Below are 22,860 nucleotides of genomic sequence, written 5' to 3' on the forward strand. Positions count from 1 at the left end.
GACTGTGGCTGGTTGAGAAGGGCCCCGCTCCCGGGACCCTGGGGGCCGTTGGGGGCCGTTCAGGGCCGTGGCCCGGCCCCGGCTGGCTGCCACCCTCGGAGCAGTGACCGGGGGCGGGCTGCCCGAGCCTGGGTGGCTCCCGCGGTGCTTCTGCATGCCGCTCCCGCCCCAGCACAGCCGGCCCCGGCCTGCCCTGACGCCCTCGCCTGCTTCTCCACCCCGGTGTCCCCCCCCGCCAAATCAGGCAGGAAAGATTCCCCGCCTTCCCGGGATGGTGCGTCGTCAGCGCCAAGCCGGGAGAGTTGGTCTGCCAGTCGTGCGTGGCTCGCCCTGCATGGAGCTCGGGGGAAAAGCAGAGCTCGGGGGAAACGTGTCACGAGTGTCCTGGAGAGGAAGGGGCCTGGGAGGTGAGGACCGTTAGCCGCCTGGTACTTCCTGTGCCTCCCTAGTTACTGCGTCGAGGTCAGAGGATGGCTCCGCTCAGGCGCAGAGGGCTACTCGTGGCCGGGGCGGCCAGGGCGAGGGGGGCAGACGCCGGGCACCCCCCACTTACCCCTGGGGCCTGTGAGCTTGGTTCCGTCACCTGTGGGGGGGGAGTGGTGACAGTCTCATCCCAGGCTGGGATGTGAGGCTTAGCTGGGACGGCAGGGACCAGAGCGCTTTTAGAGCACTGAGTGCGGGACAAGGCGCCAGAGGTGCTCCGGCCTCCTCGGGCTGGGGCTCTGCACCCTCCCGACCTGGCTCCTGCCCGTGGGGATACGGCCACCGTCGGAGGGAGAGGCCGTGGGAAATATGCTGGGAATGCGAGGAGAGGCCGTTTTTCCAAAGAATGGGCTTTCTGTGCATTTAAGAAGGAAGCACGCCGTGTGCAGGGGCTCACTGAAGAGGTGGGTGCCGTTGGTTCCTCCCGCGCGTGACCGTGTGGGGTCAGAGGAGTGGGAGGGGCGGGTGGGAGTGGGGAGTGTCTCCTGTCTGCGGGCGGGAGGCTAGAGGGAGGAGACTGTTGTGGGAAGACACCCACAGCACGTTGAGGAACTTGCCGGTCGGTGGACACCTGTCACATGTGCTCTGCGTGCCTGTGACAGTGGGTGACGGGCAGGTGGTTCTGAACCCTGGGCGGCTTCCTCAGCCTCTCTGACCCCCAGCCGCCTCTTCTGTGGCGTCCTGCCCGTTTCACAGAGAGACTTCCATGGTAGATGACGTGGTAAGAAAGCATGAGGCTCTGTGTAGTTTACTTTGTTCTGGAAGCAAGGCTGGTAGGGAGCTTTTCTTGTCATGTCATGTTAAGTGTGCTTGGGCAGGGAATCAGGGAAGGCCTCTCTATGGAGGTGACATTTGTGTTGAAATTGACAATAAAGCAGCAAGTGCAGATCAGAGGCAAGTGTGCTGCACCCAAGGAAGAGCAGGTGCAAAGGTCCTGGGGCAGGAGTGTGCTCAGACCCGTCTGTGGCTTGAGGGGAGGAGCGAATGAGGGAGAGGAGGGTACAGGTCAGCTGATGAAATGTGCCACGAAGCGCTCCCTCGGGAAGGTCCCGGGGACACACAGGAAGTGATGTCGCCTGCAGACCCTATGCCTTGCTGGGGGCTGGGCACCCTCCGGGCCCCTTCCAGCCAAGGTTGGAATCGAAGGAGTCACGTAGTTCAGTGCTAAGAAAGGACGCGCTCCTTCTTACGGCGGAACAACCGGCAGACACCACGGTGGGGGAGCGAGAAGTCTGGAAGGCAGAGCAGCTGGAGTCGGCAGCCCAGGAGGCCTGGTGGGGACGCCGCCCAGGAACACGGCTGTGTCCTTCGTGCTGAGAGCCGGCCGTGCGCACGTGACGGGGCCAGGGTCCCAGGGTCCCAGGGCTGGGGGGCTGCGGAGGCGGGCAAGGGACCGGGGGCACTTTCGAGGCCTCGCTCTGGTCTGGGCCAGCGGACTGAGCCTGGGAGCAGGTGCTGCGAGCCTGACAGGCCCGTGTTCCCCAGGGTTCAGCGCCCGGAGTCCTGCCTTTGGGGTTACAGAGTTGTTGGGTGCGGGGCTCACAGCCGTTCCTACCAGCCCCGCGTGAGGTCTGCGTGTTCGCGTGGTCTCTTGGTCTCTCGTGCTGTGGGACACTCAGGAGGGTTGCGAAAATGTGGTCGGCACCACCGTGGCCTTGGGTCCGATTTTGCTTCCCGTCGTTGTCACCTGCCGTGTCGTGACCCGTGGCGGCTGCTCTGTGGGGTGCCGTTTGCAGCCTCTTCACGCTGAGGACTCCAGGAGGGTGGGAACTGAGCAGGGGACACAGAGCCAGCCGAGCTCGGGTGCACGGGACACAGTCTCCGCGTCCTGGAGGCTCGACTGTGGGTGTGTTTGCTTTTGCCCATAAGACGTACCTAGTGGGGAAAATCTGAAGGACGAGGGAGTCGGACCGAGTCCCGCCGTGAAAACCAGACCGTAGTGAGCGTCTCGGAGTGCGCTCTCAGCGGCTTTTTTCTGTTTCGGGTCCGGCTTGATTATTCGTCGGGATTGTATCCGATGCTCAGTGCTGGCCCTCGGGGCAGTTTTTCATTTTCCTACATACCTTTTCTGGGTAGCGGGTGCTGTTTCTTTTTTTAAACATGAAATGAAAGCACGTCGTGGAAATTGCGTTTGTGAGGCAAGAAAGAGGCAGCAAACAGGAGGCGCTTTGGCCAGATGGATGGGAACAGAAGCAAAGATGACAGGCTGGGGAAGGGCTCCCCCCACAGGGCCGCTGGAGGGCGGGGGGCCACGGCGCGGTGGGGGGGGCCTCGTGGGCGGTGGGGGGCCACGCGTGGAGGGAGCCCGCGCTGAGCCCTGCGCGTTGGGCCATCTGCCGCACTAATTGGATGAGAGTATTAACTGTTCGCCCTTGGTTCCATGTAATTCGAGACTCCGGAAAGATGTGGCCTGTGATTCGGGAAGGTCCCGTGACTCTCGCTCCCGTCCACGGCCTCGGGACCGGAGTCGGTTTCAGGGGAGCCACATAAGCGGAACGGGACTTGGCCGTCGATTGCGAAAGACGGCTGTGGTTTTTTCCAGTCCGTCCTCTGCGTTGTGTCAATGCTGGTAAACCTTGGGCACCTGGGGGGCTCGGTCGGGTGAGTGTCCGACTCTTGACTTCGGCTCAGGTCGTGGTCTTGAGGTTCATGGGTTTGAGCTCTGAGTCGGGCTCTGTGCTGACTGCGCGGAGCCTGCTTGGGGTTCGCTCCCTCCCTCTCTCTGCCCCTCCCCCACCCCCCACACGTGCGCGCTGTCTCTGTCTGTAAGCAAAGAAGCTAAAAAAATGCATACTGGTAAATCTTTTTTATAACTGTGGGGGAGACAGGCGTGTATTTTTTAAAGTCGAGGAGAGTTTTAATCCTCTGCCGCTTCTTTTTTTTTTCAATGTTTATTTCTGAGACAGAGCATGAGTGGAGGAGGGGCAGAGAGAGAGGGAGACACAGAATCGGAAGCAGGCTCCAGGCTCCGAGCGGTCAGCACAGAGCCCGACGCGGGGCTCGAACTCACGGACCGCGAGATCGTGACCTGAGCCCAAGTCGGTCGCTCAACCGACTGAGCCCCCAGGAGCCCCGGAAGGTGTGTATTTTTAAGCACAAGTGGCTCCTTCCGGGCATATTGCTAATGTAACCTCTGAAGTTTAGGGTCATAGTTAGAATCCAGAAAAAACCTGTGACACGATTTGTAACCAGGTTACTGGTTCAGGCCAGTGGTGTCACATCCGAACACGAGGCAGCAAAGAGCCCGGTCAGTGTCTCGGGGACGGCCGTGCGTCCCCACTGAGAAGTCATTGGACTGCAGGACACCGTGAGGGGGACCGGCCCGTCCCCCAGGGCAGCCAGCGCGTGGGGCGCCTGGGTCTCCACCTCAGGAGCCAGTGGGCGGGTGCTTGGCTGTATAACCGGAACCCTAGGGAAAGGGATCGAATGTTTGTGTTTTTTCTTTTTTTTTTAATTTATTTTAAAGTTTATTTATTTTGAGAGAGAGAGCAAGTGAGCACTGGGGAGGGGCAGAGAAAGAGGGAGAAAGGGAGAACCCCAAGCAGGCTCTGCACTTTCAGGACAGAGCCTGATGTGGGGGTCGAACTCATGAACTGCAAGATCATGACCTGAGCTGAAACCAAGAGTCAGATGCTTAACCAACTGAGCCGCCCAGGTGCCCCAGGATCAAATGTCTCAAAGAGAGAACCTCACTTTTTGGAGGATGTCAAAGTTGTGCCTTTGAGGCTGGTGACCACTGGGCCCAGCCGAGCACCTGTCTCCCTGTGTGTACCTCGCCTCAGGGTCGCCGTGAGCTAGGTTCCTCTGTACAGCCGTGTCCCGCCCATAAGTGAAGCAGGGATGAGATGGGGCACCCCGTCTGGCTGCAGCCCTCAGGAGTTCGTGCGTTCGGCGGGCCATCAGTAGGAAGGAGGGCGGCCAGAGGTCCCCCGCCTCCTGGTGGGAGCGCGCATCGCCACCTAGGAAGCCGTCTCCCCAAAGGTGTGCAGGTTTCAGAAGATCCAGGGGGAGGGGGTGCAGCCACACAGCCCGATGGTGGGAGCCGCAGGACAGAGGACCTTCAACGGGGTCTTCAACGAGGGTGTGCGGGGTTCGCGGAGCAGTGGGTGAGACAGCCGCCGCTCGGAGGCTCCCCGTCAGACTCTCACGGGGCAAAGGGAGCAGTTAGGGAGCCGTGAGCCCAGAGTAGAGCGCGTGTCTGTGTGACTCGGGGTGGCCGGGGCCACTGCTGGCCATGACCCGGCAGCGGGGCCTGGCGGGAGCAGATGGCCGTCGATGCTGAGCTGAGGGTCGTGGCGTTGCCGTGGCGTCACCTCGGTGGCATTCACGTGCAGGACTTTCCGTAACACAACCATTAGAGACGGGCGGATGCAGACGTACGGCCGCTCCTGCTCTGCTCCCAGAACCGGCGACGGGAAAGGGGGAAGCACTTCCTAGAGAGACAGCCGGTCAGGCGCTGGGGGCCTGTCTCTCACTGGAGCGCGTGCCTGGGAGTGTTGCCACGAAACGTCCCGGACCCGGTCTGCGTCATCCGCGGGTGCACGCTGCTGCCTCTGTGCGTCTGGGACGTGCCCGGTTAGGAGCGGGAGCGGTTGGCCGCGTGGTCGGGGACGGTGGCCGCGCGGACGCGGGCCAGACCGCCACACCGAAGGTCGCGTTCCTGCTTTTCAGACTGGGCTGCTGCCATCCGGGTCGCCGCCCTCGACTGCGCGGAGGAGGAGAATCACGAGGTGTGCCGAGCCTACGACGTCCACTTCTACCCCACCTTCCGGGTGAGCACCGCCCTGCCTTCCGCGGCGCCCTCCGTCCTCCCTCCCCGCGACCACCGTGGGGGAAGCCGCGGCACGCTGGCAGGCGCCGGCGTGTGGCTTCAGCTTAGAGGAGCTCGTTGGCCCGGGGCCCCCTCTTGTGCTCCGCCCCTGGCGGGTTGTGCACACGCACGCGCGCCCCGGGGCCCCCACTGGCGCCCCGTGGGAACGGGGGAGGCGGGGTCTGCCGACCCGGTGGGCATGGGGGTGCCCGGGAGCTGCCGTCACAGCTCGGGGGGCAGGTCTCTCCACCCCCTCGTGCCCGTGTCCAGCCGGGCCTTTCCCGCCTGCACGGGGCCGGGCCAGGTTGTCCCCGTGACGCCTGGAGAGTGGCCAGCGGGGGGCCCCACAGGCGGGTCTTACCCGTTTCTTCCACTGAGGGCGGAGGGTGAAGGGATCCCTTGAAGGTGTCAAGGGGCGTGGCCCTTGCCGGCTCGCCAGTGGGAGTGCGTGGGGAGGTATTTACTGCCCAGAACACTCGCGGTGCCTTCAGAAGTCCCCTCCGAGGGAGCTTTGTGTCCCCTCCACTCCCGCTCGGCCCTCGAGCCCTGTGCCCTGTGTGGCCTGGCGCCCCCGCCCCGTCGCGTCTCGTGAGTCCTGCGGAGCACGTCCCCTGCGCTCTCCCCTGTTTCGTTTTGTTCTGGCTGCACGCGCGCAGCGTCGCGCTGTGTGTGAGCTGGGCCTTGTCTCTTGTGAACAGGGTGCGGCCCGGAGCACCCCCACTGCGGGGTGTGGCGGAGGCTCGTCGGCCTTAGTCACCTGGGAACGTGCCCGCCCCCACCCCGGGTGCCGGTGTAACCGCTGGCACTCGGCCTGTTCCGGGTGAGGCTGCTGGGAGCGCTCGCTCGTGTCTGACCCGTGACCACGGCCACGTCTTCTGTTCACGGGCCCGGTGTCCCCCCTTCTTCTTCTTCTTTTTTATTTATTTATTTATTTTTTTCATATTTATTTTTGAGAGAGCACGAGTAGGGGAGGGGCAGACAGAGAGGGGGAGAGAGAGGATCCCAAGCCGGCTGCGCGCTGTGAGTGCAGAGCCTGATGTGGGGCTCGAACCCATGAAACCGTGAGATCGTGACCTGAGCCGAAACGGAGTCGGACACTCAGCTGACTGAGCCACCCAGGCGCCCCGATACTAACCTTTTTTGTTCCAGTTGTGAGAACTGGAAATGTCTTCACCCAGCTTGTAACGGTCTTTTCACTGTCTTTGGTGTCTCTTTTAGTAAAAGAGCTTTTCTTCTGCTCAGAGACATAGCGTCTGTCATTCTCCTGTAAATCCTTTGTGTCTTAGAGCGTTAGAGCCAACTCTTAGGATGCGCGTTTGATTCCACGAGTCAGGGAAAGCGCCTGTTGAGCTCTCTGGCCTCTAGCCCCGTTGGGTCAGAGAGTGTAAACAGCAGAACTGTGGTCAGTCCTCACCCCACACAGGGTGAGCCTGGTCGGAAACACTGACATCCACAGACACCCGCAGAAACGTGTGGTTCGCTATCGCTTAACGTCATCTCAAGCAGATGGACTAAAGCTTTCTTTAAGACGATGGTCGCTCTCAAGGGGCGCCTGGGTGGCTCAGTCGGTCGGGCGACCGACTTCGCCTCAGGTCACGATCTCATGGTCCGTGGGTTCGAGCCCCACGTCGGGCCCTGTGCTGTCAGCGCAGAGCCCGGAGCCCGTTTCCGGTGCTGTGTCTCCCTCTCTCTCTGCCCCCACCCTGCTCTCGTTCTGTCTCTCTCAAAAATGAATAAATGTTAAAAAAGAAAATTTTTTTTTAAAGCTGATGGTCATTCCCTTGCTTAAATATTTGCACAGACACCAGATGAGGCTCTTTCTCACTTATCCTGTTTTTCCTCTTAGTATTTCAAGGCATTTACAAAGGAGTTTATAACTGGAGAAAATTTTAAAGGTAAGGACGTAAGCTTTCTATTTTACTCTCTCAGCATCGCTGCCTAAAGCCGCTAAAGCGGGGGTGGTTTCAGGGCACAGAGAGCCCCTGCTGGGGTCTGTCTGCCCGTCCCCCCTCACCCCCCCCCCCCCGACACCCTCCCCCCCGACACACCCGCATCAGTCCTGTCCGACCTGCCTTTCCTTGGAGGGTTCCAATGTGCATCGTGTCAGCCAGAATTTTATGCTTTGCCTTGGCCATTCGGTGGTGGAATTTTGGTTTTTAAGTGAACTTTTTTATTCAGAAGGCATTCGGAGAAGTGCACAGATCACACACAAATGCTCACCTCACGTGTTTTATGAGACAGCCACCCAGGTAGCCAGCGCCCAGGTCAGGCTCCGGCACGTGACCGGCCCGTCCCCGGGCGGCGGCGGCTCACGTCAGAGGTCACTGTGCCCGTTGGGAGCGTGGCGTAGGTGGGGCTGAGGCGCGCCCGGCTGCTTCGCCTCCACGCTGCGGGTGGGGGATTCACCCCTGTTGCCCATCGGCTCCCACACGGGTCTCCGTGCCGTCTCCTGATGTGCGAACCCACCGCGGTCTCTGGGCGGCCACCGGCGAGCCCCTCTGCGCGCCCTGGGGGGCCCTGGGATGGGCGGCGGTGATGGCGGTGTGGTTCCCCACAGGGCCCGACCGAGAGCTACAGACGGTGAGGCGGACGATGATCGACTTTCTGCAGAACCACACGGACGGACACAGGCCCCCTGCCTGCCCGCCTCTGGGCCCCGTCCGGTGCGTACTTGTGCGTAAACGGGGGCGTTGGGGGTCGAGAGTAATTGTGCAGAGTGCGGGTCTGCACGAGTGACGCGGGCCCTGGCACACGACGGCCCACTCAGTGCTCTTGAAGGCACTGAAAGCCTCTTTTTTCTCCTAAAAGGCCCAGTGACATCCTTTCGCTCCTGGACAGCCGCGATGGCCGTTACGTGGCCATCCTGTTTGAGAGCAACAGCTCCTATGTTGGACGGGAGGTAACTGCGTCTGTCGCGCCTGTGTCTTTCCCTGTGGCACCTCGTGCTGTGATCCGGCCGCTCTGTGGGAACGCCCGTGGCCTCTGCTCGGTGCTGTTCCCGTTCGTCCTTGTTGATTCCTGGAATGCAGGCGCGGCGTTGCCCAGCACGGTGGCGGATTTGCGGGCCGCCGGGAGGGCGGCCCCTCCGCACCCGTTCCCAGGGCACGCTGCCTTTTTCCTTGAGGCCCTTTATTTCTTATGCGCTGCCATCAGGATTTTTTCTTGGCTGTGTCGTGCACGCCCACTCGTTTTGCCAAATCCGAGACTCTAAAACGTCATTCCTGTCGTGGACCTTTTCTGCTCTGGTTTCTCACGTGCGGCTCTGAAGCCTTGGCCGCTGGCCCCAGACACACAGGGGTGGGGGTGGGGGGGATGACGGGAAACCCTCACCTCCCAGCCGCGCTCGCCTCCTCCGCGAGCTCTGGAAACGGGGCGGGAGACCACGTGCTCCCTGCGGGAGCTCCCGTTGACATGCACTCGGGCCAAGGCTGCGGACGTTAGCGATCGCCCGCCTCGCCGCCCCTCCCCCCCGTGCCCTCTGAGTCTGGTGGCGACACGACACGGTGCCACCTTCTCTGGGCCGGCCGGGACTCCCGGTCGGGGGGGGCCGGAGCAGCCACTGGCCGCCGCACGGCATCCTCGTGTGCCGCCCCCACGCCGTCCCCAGGCTGCCTCTCTCACCGGCGCTCTTAGGCTCCCCCACATCCCGCACGCAGGCCCGAGCGGGGACCACCCCCTGGGGCAGGCGGCCCGGCCTCTCCCCGGAGGGCCGCCCGCAGCGGGGCTCGAGCGTGGCCAGCTCCAGCAGACGCACTCGGCTCACCGGAGTCCGGTGACTGCCGCACTGCGTGAAGCGCCCCGTTGCGGACACGCCGGTTCTGTGGCTGAGAGGCCAGGGATGCCGCTTCTGCACCTGACTGTGGCGGCACATGCCAGGCCCGAGGGGCGCCTTTCACGGCATCCGGCCCCCGAGATGCCCTCCTGTGGTCCTTCTGCTGCCACATCCCCGTCGCCGTGCCTTCGGCCTGAGCAGGATGGGACGGGGGCAGGTCGAGGGAGGGACCGGCCCGCCGGAAGCCTGCCGGCACTTCAGGGGGCCGGCCGCCGTCCCGGGATGAGGTTGGCCTCCTGGTGCGCGGCCCCCTGTGTCGAGGGAAGCTCCGGGCCGGGGCCGCGGCCCCGTCTCCCTAAGTGGGGGTGAGTGTGCTCGTCCTCTGGACGCCACTCCTGTGGAGGACGTGCTGGCCCAGGAAGCCCAGGGCGAGTTCTCTGGCAGACGTTTTCTTTAGAGTCCGTGAGCTTGCTGAGCGGGGCTGCCCTGCCCTGCGAGCGCAATGAAAATGAAGATGAGCCTGGCTCAGAGAGCAGATAAATACGGATTTATTCTAAGTGACGTTGTTTGTGATTTCTGTGCTCACGCTGCTTTCGTACTTGGTCAAGGCGACGTCTCGTGAGACGCGGCCATCCACAGCCAGGCGACGCTATCTTCTCCTTGCCCAGGTGATCCTAGACCTGCTTCCGTACGAGAACATCGTGGTGAAGAGAGCGCTGGACACGGACAAAGCCTTCCTGGAGAAACTTGGGGTCTCTTCCGTTCCCTCCTGTTACTTGATTTACCCAAACGGGTCACACGGATTGATTAACATGTAAGTGTAGTCCGGCCTCAGGCGCGTTTGCGACGCCGGGTGGGATCTGGGGAACCTTCCAAGCGTGGGGGCCTCCCCTGGGCGAGTTGCCATGCGCGCCTCGCGGCTGCGACCACGGAGCCCATCCGCACGCCGTCTGCCTGCACCGGGCCCGCCGAGCCGCAGACGGCCTAAAGCAGGGTCGGGAAGGTCACAGGTGAGCAGCCGAGCCGATTCCAGGGGCCTGCGGTGGCCTCCCCGGCCCCAGCCTCCTGTCGGTGTGGGTGCCGAGGACCTGCCGGACCCCACCCAGCCTGTGCTGACCGAGCGGTTCCCGCGGGGTCTCCGTGTGCCGCTTCCTCCGCCCCGGGGCTCCGGGTTCAGCTTCTGAGAGGCGGCCTCCCCGGAGCCTCAGACCCCAGGCTCTTGGGTGTGCTTCTGTTCTCAACAAGGAAGTCGGGGAGGGACGGCGGCCTCTGTGGAGCGGGCCATCTGCTGTCAGGCTCTGTGAGCGAGGTCCTCGGGCCGCTCCAAGCACCCGGGCCCGCGCACCGGGGGCTCCGGCCTGCGGCGGGGGCGGCCAGGGCCAGGCCCACAGCAGACGTCGCCCTCGACGGGCTTTCCCTCGACAAAACGCCATTTTCTTTTGAAGAAAAACGCTCGTTTTGTATGAAAGCGTCACCTGTACGACTCGTTCTTGTCGAATGACTTGGGTGTTTTACCTTCTCTCTTTGGGAACGAGAATGAGCCCTCGATGCTGTTGATGACCCACAGCCACTGTGGAGATGTCCTAACGGCCGTGACGCGTCCCCGGAGCGCATGCTCCTCCCTGTCCGTCGAGGGGCCCCACGGCCCCTGCCGCCCCCCGCCACCCTGGCTCCCGGGTGCCCCACTCAGAGGGCATGCGGAAAACCCTCCCAGCTGGAGTCAGGCTGGTCTGGCCGCTGCTCAGACCAGCCTTGCAAACTGTCCAGATGTCCCCACTGAACAGAAACGAATCGTCACACTGCAGCTACAACGCGGTCATCTGTGGCTCTGTCTTCTCCGGGAGGGCCAGCTCCCCGACACCCTGGCATAGCCACCATCCCGGCCCTCCCCCCTCAGTCCCTGCTTCAGATGCCCAGAGAGCGGGCGGGCTGGGAGGTCCAGGCCACAGGCCACATGCCTGCATCTCGGAAGGAGAGCCGTTCTCGAGGTGCGGGGGGCAGGGGGGGGGGGGCGCAGAGGAGACTGGGTGCCCTAGTGCCCAGCTCAGACACCTGTGGGTCGGCCAGGCCGGGAGGCACCCTGGCTCCGAGCCCACACCTTGTCCGCTTTCTCGCAGCGGAAAGCCTCTCCGGTCGTTTTTTTCCTCTTACTTGAAGTCGTTGCCAGATGTGAGGAAAAAACTGCTTTCGGTGCCTGAAAGACCCAACAAAGCAGAAACTCCAGAAACCGTGGTCTGGAGAGAATTTGACAGGCAGGTATTTCTCTCGGACCTGAGCTGCCCAGGGGCGCGCGTGGGCGCGGGCCCGGTGCAGACGCGGAGGGCTGCGGGCTGCGGGGCTCCTTTGCAGGCGGGATTCAGCGGAAGCACACCCCCTGAGCCGCCAGCTGTGCGGGGAACGACCGACGTGGGCCTGCGGGGAGCGGGGGTCCCCGCGGTCTGGGAGCGAGGAGGGGGAGCGTTGGGCACGAGGGACGTGTCCTGACCCGACCAGACGCTGTCTCTCCTCAGGGCGAAGCTGTACACGGCTGACCTAGAGTCAGGGCTACACTACTTGCTGAGGGTCGAGCTGGCCGCCCACAAGTCCCTGGCGGGGGCCGAGCTACGGACGCTCAAGGACTTCGTCACTGTCCTCGCCAAGGTGCGTGGTGCCTGACCCAGGCCGCGGGGGGCCGGGCTCCGTTCCCGGGGATCCGCGGGGAGTGACGCTGGCCTCAGCTGGGGGACTGCTCTTTCCTCCCGATGCACGCGCCTGCCGGGTGCCCACCCAGTTCCGGGCCCCCAGACGTGACGGGGCCTCAGAAGGGGCCGGTGGCGCTCGGGCAGGGAGGCAGGGCCGGCTGAGAGGAGAGAGGCTGTGGGGCCTGGGCGGGGAGGCCGCTCAGGAGCCATCCCTGTGTGCGGAGTGGGCCCCAGCGGCCGGGACCCGGAGCCGTGGTGGTGCACGTGTCAGTGGCCGCTGGGAGGTGAGGGGCCGTGCTGCCGGGACTCTTCGCTCCGGGGCAGAGAATCCAGGGCCTCCTGTCTCTTCCTTAGGTCAGAGCCTCGGGAAGCGGGAGGGCATCCCTCTCCCCTGGGGGGCGCCTGGGGCCCCTCTGCTCTCTCACCTTGGGAGGGCTTCTGTCACAGTGGCCTGGGGACAGAGCCCTTTGCTCCCGTATCTGGTGCCCAGCTCGCCTGTTGTCTAGAAGGTCAGGGAGCTTAGTTTTGAAGGACCTCTCTCGGGGTGCCCGGCTGGCTCGGTGGAGCACGTGACCCTGAGTTCGAGCCCTGTGCTGGGCGTAGAGATGACTGAAAAATGAAATCTTTGAAAATAAAAAAAATCAAGGACTCTTCCTGCTAAACGTCAGGTGGTCGGTACAGTGGTTCCTGGTCAACACTGTCGTAGACGCGGTTTGCTCGTGTCGTACGACTTCTGGGGTAAACCGTAGGAGGCGGAGTTGACGGCGGAAGGGACGGTGAGCCGCACAGCGTGTCTCCAAGGAAGAGACGGAGGCTGTGTAGACGGGCGTGTGCCCCGCTGTGCCGATCAGAGTTCAGAGGCCGCGGCCTCCTTCGCTTTCAGTGAGTCACAAACGGGCTGTCTCCTCGCCCGCCACCTCCTCTGTGTCCTCGGCGTCAGGGAGGGGTAGAGCTCCGCAGCCCAGGAGGATCACAGATGACCCGGGCCGGTTCCTCTAAAGCTCGCCGAAAGCGGCAGTCCAGCGCTGGCGAGTTGGGAGCGGCACGTTGTCGCCGGCGCAGGAAGTGGGGTTTTGCAGCCTGAACTGTCCTGTCCCTGCTGCAGCAAGTTTCCGCTCAGGTTTCTGAGCCAGTGGCAGCCTTTGTTTCGCACGCTTAGCAGGCGACACGTAGCGCAGGGCTGCACCACGGGGGTGGCCGAGCCGGTGGGCGAGGTGCAGGAGTCCGGGCGGGCGAGCCTGTGGGCCAGAAGCCTCTGCCTGTGGCCCCTCCCGTCCCCTGCTCTGTGTTCTGGGAGCCCCCCACCCCAGTACTGGGAGAAACCCGTGTCAGGCAGACCCCACCTGGTCCAGGTCCCCAGGGACGGCGCTGCCGTGGGAGGCATCTTCCCGGACGACCTCTGAGCGCGCGTCCTTCCTTGCTCAGCTGTTCCCCGGCCGGGCGCCAGTCAGGAAGCTGCTGGAGACGCTGCAGGAGTGGCTGGCCAGCCTTCCCCTGGACAGGATCCCCTACAACGCCGTCCTCGACCTGGCCAACAACAAGATGCGGGTGAGCCCGGCCCCGGCCCCCGCCCGAGCTCAGGGCCCGCCCACTGCCGCCACCGTCCCGGTAGCCACCCCCTGACCCCGCGCTCTCCTCCCTCCAGCTCTCCTCCCTCCAGCCCGGTGCGTGGGGAAGGAGGGAGCTGGGCTCGGGTGCCATGGCACAACGCCTCCCCTCACCGTGTGGGAACCGCCGTGTCCCTCCGCGGTTTGCCGTGGTTTGTCCTGTTGCTGGGACGCTTTCTGTGCACCCCCCATCCCCGCCCCCGCCCCCCGCCTGTGGCGCTGTCAGCTCACCGGTTGGCGGGAGGCAGGCCGCGACGGAACGGGCAGCTTGCTCGGGTGGTGCGGTGGTCGGGCTGGTGCGTTATTTCAGTTTTCAGCAAACTCCTAACTCCCGGCCAGAAGACACAAGGCCCGCGTGGACGTGGGGTGAATGCTTGAAGCTCCCGCTCGGCTGCGGGCACGTGCCTCCCTATCCGTGGTGGCTGAGAATGTTCCACAGCTGGGCTTCTTAGTCTTGGTGGGGGGTGGGGGGGGGGTTGCATCTTTCAGGCTTTTCTAGTGTTCCCGTTTGTCCGGACACAGAGGAGCCCTTCCCCCCTCCCCGAAGGCAGGGAGGAACAGGCCACACTGCCCTGTTTGGAGACCTCCTTTCGTGGTGTAGACACTGTGCTGTCTCACGTGTTTGCTGCTGAATTTAAACACACAACGTGCTCAGATGTGCAGTTGGTGAAGTTTTAATAAACATACAGTCTGTGTAACCACCACCCAATCAAAGCAGAGGACGCTCATCAACTGTCTTAATTTTAACTATTCAATTATCTCTCTTTCTACCCGCCTCCCCCCGCCCCAGATTTCTGGAATATTCCTTATTAATCACATAAAGTGGGTTGGATGTCAAGGAAGCCGACCAGAGTTCAGGGGTTACACGTGTGCTCTCTGGAAACTGTTCCACACTTTGACCGTCCAAGCTGGGGCCCATCCAGAAGCGCTGGATGGCACAGGTAAGCCGTCCCCGTGCCGGTGCCTGCCTGGCATCGTGAGAGGCTGTATGCAAGGCCACACGTCACCGGGGCTGCCCGGGGGTCCCCTGCTCCAGAGGGGGGTTGGGGAGCTTCTCTCCACACCTTCTGCCCAGTCCCCGGGTGGGTGCTCGGTGCCCCAGAGACCAGCCTGTGCATGGCTGAGCCGCAGGAAATAAGTCCGAGAGTGAGAGCACACTGGCCAGGAATTCCTCTGCAGGGCAAACCCCTCATTTTTCTGCTTCAAAGAGCATGAGCGTCCGTGAAACCTATTTGGAGACGTGGGTTTGTTGTCTCTTGCTGGGTAACGACCCTGCCGCTTAGCAGCTTAGTTTCATCTCAGAGCATCTGTGGGTCAGGAGCTCAGACGTGGTTTGGCCGGGGTCCTCTCCCTGGCCTGTGGGCCCAGTGTCGGCTCAGGCTGGGGTCTCACCTGAAGTCTCCACTCGGAAGGGGCCCTCCTCGGCGTGGTGTCCTTCCCGTCTGTGTTCCCTGGGTGGGCGGTGAGGCGCCAGCCCAGCCTGCCTGGGGGTGGGGGGCTGTGACACAGCTCTGAGGCCGCCTGCACAAGAGGTTAGAAACCACAAAAGACTGACTTGGCTTGAATAACTTTGATTATCAGGAAAGCATGGTCGTGTTTTGTGCCCTGCACAAGACACCGAAAACTGGGCTGGGCTGTTTTATCCACCTTGGGCCGGGCTGCGTGTGCACTTCCCCTGCGAAGCGGGCCGCTGGTGGCCATGGGGTCGATGGCCTGCCTTCTCTAGCTGTTGGTTCAGTGAGGCGGCTTCGCTGTTTGTATCGAGCAAAGGCTGTGACTCACACGCCCGACACTCTTTCCAATAAGGCCGTAAACTTCTGGTTCTCTTTTGCTGCGTGACGACCTAAAGCAAACGCTGGGGCTTGGAAGAAACACCCTTTTGTTTGCTTGGGATCCTGTGGCTCGGCAGCGTGGGCGGCCCCAGCTCCCGCGTGGGCCCCGCTCAGGAAGGACCTTGGGGCCCAGGCGAGCCGGCACACGGCATCGCTTCTGTCACATCCTGTTGTCCCGCCCAGATCCACGGTGGGGGAGAGTCCGCCCGGCGCCAGGGAAGCGGCAAAGTCAGGTTGCGGGGGGCGTGTGCGGTCTGCGAACCCCTACCACCCTGGCTCTCCTCGCGGTGATCTCGGACCTTGCTGGGGGAGGTGGGGAGTGTGCCTGCTGACGGGCCGTCCAGGGGGCTACGCGGGGGCTCCCGGCACCGGCCCCAGTGCCGCGGCGGAACGGCGGCCGAGCGACAGTGCACGTGGTCAGAAAGATCTCCGGGGCGCAAACAGGCCGTACCCGAGGAGCGGGCCTCATGTCACACGCAAAGAACTGGGTCAGATGGACCCCGCCGGATTAGGTCTTGGAAGGTTTTTCCTCTCCTTCGTGCCTGTTTAAAGCCCATCGACTAAAAAGCCGCCGCGCTCTCTAATCCCCCACAGGTAGGGTTTATGGTCCTCGTCCACTCTGAAGATTAGGGTGGCCGGCCGCGCAGCAGTTTGGCGGGGAGAGGGAAGGAGGATTACCCAGTGATGGGCGGCAGCTGGCGGCCGGGGAGAGGCGGGCAGGCGAGGCGGCCATCGGGGGTCCTCCCCGCGTGCCCACCGTCCCACCCTGCACGCCACCCGCCGCCCTCGGGGACACGCCGAGCGGAGGAGAAAGTGGCCGTGCGCTCAGTGGGGGCCTTCTCTCGGTGAGGCCGGCGAGGCTGACGACAGATGTGGGGACCTGGGCCGAGGCCGGGCCCTCCCACCCAGAACCACAACTAGCAGCGAAGGAAGGGCTCACCCGCGAGGGCCTGCTGTTGATTAAGACGGATTCGGTCTCAGAAGCGTGTCTTTTTTTTTTTTCAATTATTTTGCTGCATTTCTTTTAATGCCGACATTTAATCTGTTCTAATCTCAGTCTTGTTTGTTGGCTCAATCCCCGTATTAGTTGTCTGAAGGGAACCGCGGGCGCCAGCCTCATGCCCGCCCCCCTCTTGCTGACGTGAGGGGTCCTCATTTCAGTGAGGTGCGGCTGTTTCCTTCTGCTGTCGGGGGGGGGGGGGGGGGGGGCAGGCTCAGCCAGCCCGCAGCCCCCGGAAGGTCTGGCTCATTGTCCTGGGTGCCGGGGCGCGTCCTGCGTGTTCGGGGTGGGGCAGCCCCGCCCCGCCCCGGGCACAGGGCCGCTCCTTCTGGCTCGGAAGGCGATTGGGCTCAGGCTCCCTACCCGCCCGAGCCCGGGGTTCCAGCGGAAACCCTGGGACGCACCCCACAGGGCTGCCGGTGTGTGTCCCCTCTCTCACTGCAGGTTTCGAGGGGGACCCACAGGCAGTGCTGCAGAGCATCAGGAGGTACGTTCGCACCTTCTTCGGCTGCAAGGAGTGCGCTGAGCACTTTGAGGAGCTGGCGAGAGAGTCCATGGGTTCCGTCAAAACCGCAGACCAGGCGACCCTCTGGCTTTGGAAGCAACATAACTTCGTGAACAACCGCCTGGCAGGTGAGCAGAAGCCACAGCGGGGTGGCCGGTGTGAGTGTGGCTGCGCTCCTGGGCCCCCCAGAGCGCGTCCTGCCGCACACGTACCGGTGACACCTGACCTCTGCCACTGTGCTGGCTGCCCCGGGGATTGCCAGGGGTGACCGCCCCTCCAGGCTGCCAGCGTCCTTGGCTTTCCAGACGGTTCTCCCCCTTCTGGGGCTCCTGGGCTGCATGGAAACTGACACGCCGCCTCCCCCTGGGGTCACCGCCAGGCCCCTGAGGACGTGTGGCACTGGCAGTCGTGGATCGTGATCACTTGTCAGTAAACGGTGTTTGTGCGATTACAATCTGCTCTCAGACAGGGAGCAAACCCCTCGAAGCAGTTTTGTTCCAAGACCAAATAGGGTGCATGTATTTTCTCAGAGTTAAGTAATTCAAACTGTTCCCAAATCAGTGGCAGATTAAAATTAGGCTTAAAAATAATTCCACTGACAAATAAATCTTAATAGAGATGAAGAGAAAATTCCACTAAACTATTGGTTTTTGTTTAATCCACCGCATTATAAAACATATTATAACTAAAGCACTAAAGAAAATTGGTTTTTCTTTGCGCTCAGAGCTGACCGCTGTGGCTCTGGTCGTGCGGCCACAGCGCTTCTGTGTTTGCCGGGGTTTGCCCGTGGCCGTCAGCTGCAGGGCAAGGCGTGTCCCCCGCGGCCCTGGTTCAGAGCCCCCACGCCTCTGCGTGTCGGGCCCGCCCCACTCCAGGAGCCCTGCGCGCCCCCTGAGTCACCGCGTCCCTCCTGGGTTCTGTAGCCGCCCCCACCCCCCCACCCCCCGCCCATGCTCCCTGGTCCCACCTCCGGCCTCCGGATTGGGACCTGGGCTCCCTGGAGGCCCCAAGACCTGCCCGGACCTCCCCGTGTCTGTAACGTGAGCATGTGTCGGTCCCCGGCAGGGTGGCTGGGCCCCCGTGGTCCGCACGCCCTCCCGCCCGTGCCTGCGGGCAGAGGAGAGGGTCTCCGTTGCTTCAGACCCATGAGGCCATGAGGCGGAGGCGTCTCATCCACGTTTACTTGCAGAAGCACCGGCAGGGCCGCAGGGCGGGGGAGTCCGGGAGCCGAGGGCGCCGTGCGCCACTCTTGCTGTGCTCGCGGCCCGTGTGGTCCTCGTGTCCGTCTGGCAGAGGCCCGGGGCCGGCCGACCCGCGGCCTCGCGCGCACGTGTGGCGCTGACACGCGTCCGGGCACCGCGTAGGCGTCGGCACGCGGGGCAGGTTCATGTTTATTTACCGCGTGGAGCCCGTGCCGGCCAGAGGGCGCATGCAGGTGAAGCCGTGCCGCGTGGCTCCGTTTTGTGACCGCACGTTTGCACGTGTGGAGGGGAAGGGCTCGCCCCACTGGGGTCGCGTCTGGAGCAGAACCGGGAGCGGGCTCTGCCAGGTTTTCTGCACACAGGCAGCCAGGTTTCCCTGTCGCAGGCGGGCCTCACGCCCAGAGTCGTTTTCGGAGATCCTCTTGGGGTTTGGGGAGGGGCGGGGGTGGGGGCTGCACACGCCTGAAGCACCTTGGAGCCGTCCACACCGCCGGCATCCGGGGCAGGCGTACGGGTGCGGGTGGGACACGCAGCGGATCATGTGGGGGCCTCGGGGTCTCGGGGGGCAGAGTAGCTCCGGGTGGGGGCAGGCCTGGCCAGGCGTGGAGCTTTCCCACCATCGTGGGTACCAGGGCCTGCCGGGGGCGCCAGGGGAGATGCGACATTTATACCGGGTACCGGGGGGGGGGGGGGGGGCAGGCGCCCGTGCAGGAGCGATGGGAGGTCACGGTGGACGTGGGGGGACGAGGGAAGGGTTCGTGGGGCACGGGCCCGGTCAGGGCACGGGTCAGGTCATCAGGAGGCACCTCGACTGTCGCTCTCTTTCCCCTCCTAGGCCATCTGAGCGAGGACCCCAAGTTTCCGAAGGTTCCGTGGCCCAGCCCGGACCTCTGCCCAGCCTGCCATGAGGAAGTTAAGGGCCTGCACAGCTGGAACGAGGGTCAGGTGCTCCTGTTTCTGAAGCAGCACTACGGCAGCGGCAACCTCGTGGACACGTACGCCGAGGACCAGGGAGACGCCAGCGACGGAGGCGGCCCGCCCGGGGGCGGGGAGCGCGAGAGGGGCCACGCTTCCCCAGAGGAGCCTCGGGGGGACCCGCGTGCCGAGAGTGCCCGTCCACCCAGCGTGCTGCCTCCCAGACCCCGCCTGTCCGAGGGCTCACAGCTCGGCCTGGACGGGAGGCTCCAGAGCGTGAGCTGGGCTGAGGGCCGCAGGGAGGCGGAGGCGGTCGTGCCCTTCCTGGGGATGGGCTTCTCCAGCCTGGACATGAGCCTCTGCGTCGTGCTGTACGTGGCCTCGTCCCTGTTCCTGATGATGATGTACTTCTTCTTCCGGGTGCGTTCCAAGCGATGGAAGGTCAGACACCACCGCCCGTCCGTGTAGAACCGAGCGGGACCACAGAAGCGCCTTGAGAAACAGCCCCACCGCGACACCTGCAGCTTTAACGATGACGGTCAGGGATTTTATAAACACATCAGACCTGGTTTCGTATCAGATGGCGTCTCGGGCCCCAGGTCCTCGTTCAACGAGTGGTTTTCCTGCCGAGGACGGGCCGCTGTTTGTGGGGCTGACTGCTGTCCGGGGGTCCTCCCTGGACGCCTCTACAGATCCGACAGCAAAAAGACATCTGTATTTTTACTCTTCTAGATCTGAAAACACGAGTGGGGAGTCCAGGCCAAACGAACAGAATTCTTCCCGCCTGCCTTCACCCTGGGTTTCTAGACGCACGTCGCGTCCTGCACCCTGGCTTGGGGTTTGGAGCACAGCCAAGCCCTTCCCTGCACCGGGAGGCCACCGGGCAGTGTCTTGCCACCAGCCGTGGCCGGAGCAGAGAGGGAGCTCGGCCGCCAGCGCACCCCACCCCCGGCCGCCTCTCGAAGCCAGTCAGGTCCTCGGAGATTCGCTTGTTTCTGCTGAAGCCGCTCACAGCCAAAGGGACGACTTCTTCGTCACCCTCGTGCTCTGCAGGCACCTTTTGCTGCAGATGCAGAGTCTGGAGAAAGAGGGAAGGGAAGAGGAGGGTTCGTGGTGTTGCTGCATTGCAAGAAACACCCCCCTGGCCGTGTGGAGCGGAGGCTGGGGACAGGATGGTGGCAGAGGCAGGGCCCGTGTTAATCTGGTGGCAGGACAGCAAACGGCCCGTCCCATGGCGCCGAGGGCGGAGCCCCTGGTGGGGGGGGAGGACACACTCCTCCGGAGGGGAGTCCGCAGGGGAACGAGCCCCTCACCCTCTGTGTCACATGGGGCGGCGCCTGCAGGATCTGCCGGTGACCTGAGAGGGTAGGACCCGAGGGCCCGGCGAGACGGTGACGCCCGGTGGCCCCCCGGAGGTGGCCTGTGCTGTCCTCAGCATCTTTAAGGCCAAATTTCATCCCCCTGAAGCTGTTTTATGAAGGGTCCTGGCACAGGGCCCCGGTGCCCCAGGTTTTGGTGATTGACTTTTTTACCGTTTGATGATTTTAGCACATTATTCGTAAAACCCAAGTGATTTAGAGGTAAGTTTGCCTCTGAAGACGTCAGCGGACAGAACGGACTGTGCCGTTCTCGTCGAGATCCTTTGTGACTGTCGGTCTGTCCCACAAACTCAGATGTGTCTGTGCTCTCGTGTCCGTGAGGTTCTAGTCTTTCCCACTCTGCCTAGTGTGTGCTCTGTGTTTACTAACCACAGTCGGCCACCGGCCTGTACCTGTTCGGGCGCCGCAGGCTGGGGGCAGTGGGATCTCACGGCCACGGCCTCGAGGCCGGTGGAGCTGGGCCCTCCCTGGGCGGCCATCAGAGCTTTCTTTCTGTTTGACACTTTTTTAACCCCCAGAAGCCTGTGTGTTTCGTACGTGGTCGTGTGCTTGGGTTCCTGAGGACCCCGTATTGTTTCCTTTCATTTAAAAAATCAGGCAGATTTACGCACAGAATCCGAAGGGAAACACTTAGCACCGTTAACTAAACTGCCTTTTGGTTCGCGTCAGATGCTTTTTCCTGCCCCGAGTGAGTTTCCTCACGTGGTGTGAACCGGCACCAGGTGGCAGGACGCGACCACTGCCAGAAGCTCCGCGAAACCCGTCGGAAAGGCCAAGACTGGCTCTGGGGCCCCTCACAACATCGCAGTCGGAGTCACCACCGTTTGAGGGACAAGTTTGAGGCTCCCTGAGGGGCCAGGCTTCCAGTAGTCCGCGGGCAGTCCGGGAGAGGTGGTTTGCCGAGACGGCCCCGGACGCGTGTCCCGTGGGCGCCTCATGTGGCCTGCTCAGAAGCGGGCACTACGTTTAGGCAAGGTTCAAGGTCTGTTTTCTAAAGCTGTAAGTATTGAGACTAATGAATTGACTAGTTCGGTAATTTAAATGGGTATTTATTTTTCATGGAGGGATTTTGATTAAAAAGAAGCTAATTGACATGGAAATGTCTGGAATTTCTTACCTGCAAGGAAAGTGAACGTTTTGTATTTAAGTGAACTATACTGTGCACATTTTTTAAATAAATAAATCTGACATTTGAGAAGATTGTAATTCTTTCCAAACTGTGAGCTCCCTGGAACAGTGATAGGAGTCGGGGTGCAGAAGGGAGCCCTCCTTCCCTTCCGGAGTTTGTGGAGCGGACATCTGAAATTCCAGAGCCTCTTGTACTGAACCAGACGCTGAGGTGGAAGGTGAAAACCGGAAGATGAATCATGGATTGTCTTCCTGGGGTCGATCTAGGCGGGAGCCGCCCGCGGGACAGCGGTTTTGGCCCAAGTCACACGGCAGGCAGATGGACTGAGATGGGACAACAGCTGAGACCCATGTGAATTGCAGGACTTAGGGCACCAGGGGCGCCCCGGTGAAGGGAGCCTCTGAGGAACCCTGGGAGAAGGGAGCCCCCAGGCACCTGTTTGTTGCCTCAGAGTCTGAACTGTTTGGATTTCTTCTCCTGCCTCCACCTTTTCTTTTGCTGGGGGCTGGGGGGTCCCCAGTCACATGTGGCTTCCCAGAGACCTGCTGGCTGCGGTTGCTGTGGATTCACCTTCCCAGCCAGGCCCTGTGGAAGCTGGTAGGTACCCCCCTCCCTGGCACGGGCAGCCCCTGGTGGTGCCAGCTGGGCAGGGCACTGACCGTTCACCATTCCCGGCCTGTGTGGTGCTGGTGTTCGTGTAGATCCCCCATCTGGTGACCCTTTACAGCCCTGGAGTCCTGAGGAGTGTCTGTTGGGGTCTCCCCGGGTGCTGCTCCTCAGCTGTCCTGGGGGCGTGGGGTGGGGGGCCTGCCAGCAGGAGATCTGGGCAAGAGGTTGTGAATGCAACAGGTTCCTCAGGCCAGCAGCAGCAGCTAATTGCTGAGCCACACCTGGAGCCAGGGACTCGTGGGGGCCTGGGCTGGAGGCCAGTGGGGCTGGAGGGGCCACCTGCCGAGTCCTGGACTCTGCCACGCAGGGCAGGGTGGACCGCCCACTTACTTCAAATCCCCAAGCCTCTAGGCTGGCCTGGAGCTCAGGGCAGAGCCGGCAGAAGAAGCTGCCTGCAGCGGCAAAGGGAGGGGCCGTGGGGAGGGGATAAGCCTGGCTGAGGGACTGGGGGTCCTGGGGGGGGGGGGGGGCGGGGGGTGTGTGGCCTGGAGCCTGAGGAGAGGAAGTGGGTAAGGAGGAATCTGGGGGAGGGTGGGGGAGCTGGTGGAGAGACCAGAGACCTAGGGAGGTGGGGAAGTGAGGAGGAGGGGCTGGGGGAAAGGCAGGCAGAGTGGGGGTAGGGGGTGGGGGACAAGGGCCTGGGGAGGTAGGGAAATGGGCAGGGCAGGGGGGAGGTTGGTGCAAGGACAGAGGACCTAGGGAGGTGGGATGGTGGGGAGGAGGGCTGGGGGAAGAGGGTGGTGGGCGGAGTTAGAGGACGTGGGGAGGGGTGGGGGACAGGGGGCCTGGGGAGGTGGGGAGGTGGGGAGGTGGGCAGCCGCGCGCCTCCTTCAGCACCGCGGACAGCGCCCGGGCCCAGAGTCTCCCGCCTGGCCA

At 62.9% G+C, this 22,860-nt stretch overlaps 1 protein-coding gene across 1 annotated transcript in view; it reads left to right on the top strand.

The window, feature by feature from the left end:
• QSOX2 (quiescin sulfhydryl oxidase 2) overlaps nucleotides 1–19,801 on the top strand; it is a 28,571-nt gene extending 8,770 nt beyond the window's left edge. Inside the window, exons 2-12 of the mRNA XM_053908546.1 lie at nucleotides 5,155–5,255; nucleotides 7,140–7,188; nucleotides 7,851–7,956; nucleotides 8,102–8,192; nucleotides 9,734–9,879; nucleotides 11,183–11,317; nucleotides 11,576–11,705; nucleotides 13,172–13,294; nucleotides 14,144–14,294; nucleotides 16,630–16,818; nucleotides 18,728–19,801. Coding sequence (XP_053764521.1) covers nucleotides 5,155–5,255; nucleotides 7,140–7,188; nucleotides 7,851–7,956; nucleotides 8,102–8,192; nucleotides 9,734–9,879; nucleotides 11,183–11,317; nucleotides 11,576–11,705; nucleotides 13,172–13,294; nucleotides 14,144–14,294; nucleotides 16,630–16,818; nucleotides 18,728–19,275 — 1,769 coding nt within the window. The 3' untranslated portion in view covers nucleotides 19,276–19,801. The remainder of the gene's footprint in view (nucleotides 1–5,154; nucleotides 5,256–7,139; nucleotides 7,189–7,850; nucleotides 7,957–8,101; nucleotides 8,193–9,733; nucleotides 9,880–11,182; nucleotides 11,318–11,575; nucleotides 11,706–13,171; nucleotides 13,295–14,143; nucleotides 14,295–16,629; nucleotides 16,819–18,727) is intronic.
• The last annotated feature ends 3,059 nt before the right edge of the window (nucleotides 19,802–22,860 follow it).

Source organism: Panthera pardus, unplaced genomic scaffold (assembly GCF_024362965.1).
Source record: "Panthera pardus isolate Hobbes unplaced genomic scaffold, ASM2436296v1 HiC_scaffold_20, whole genome shotgun sequence".
Classification (NCBI taxonomy): domain Eukaryota; kingdom Metazoa; phylum Chordata; class Mammalia; order Carnivora; family Felidae; genus Panthera; species Panthera pardus.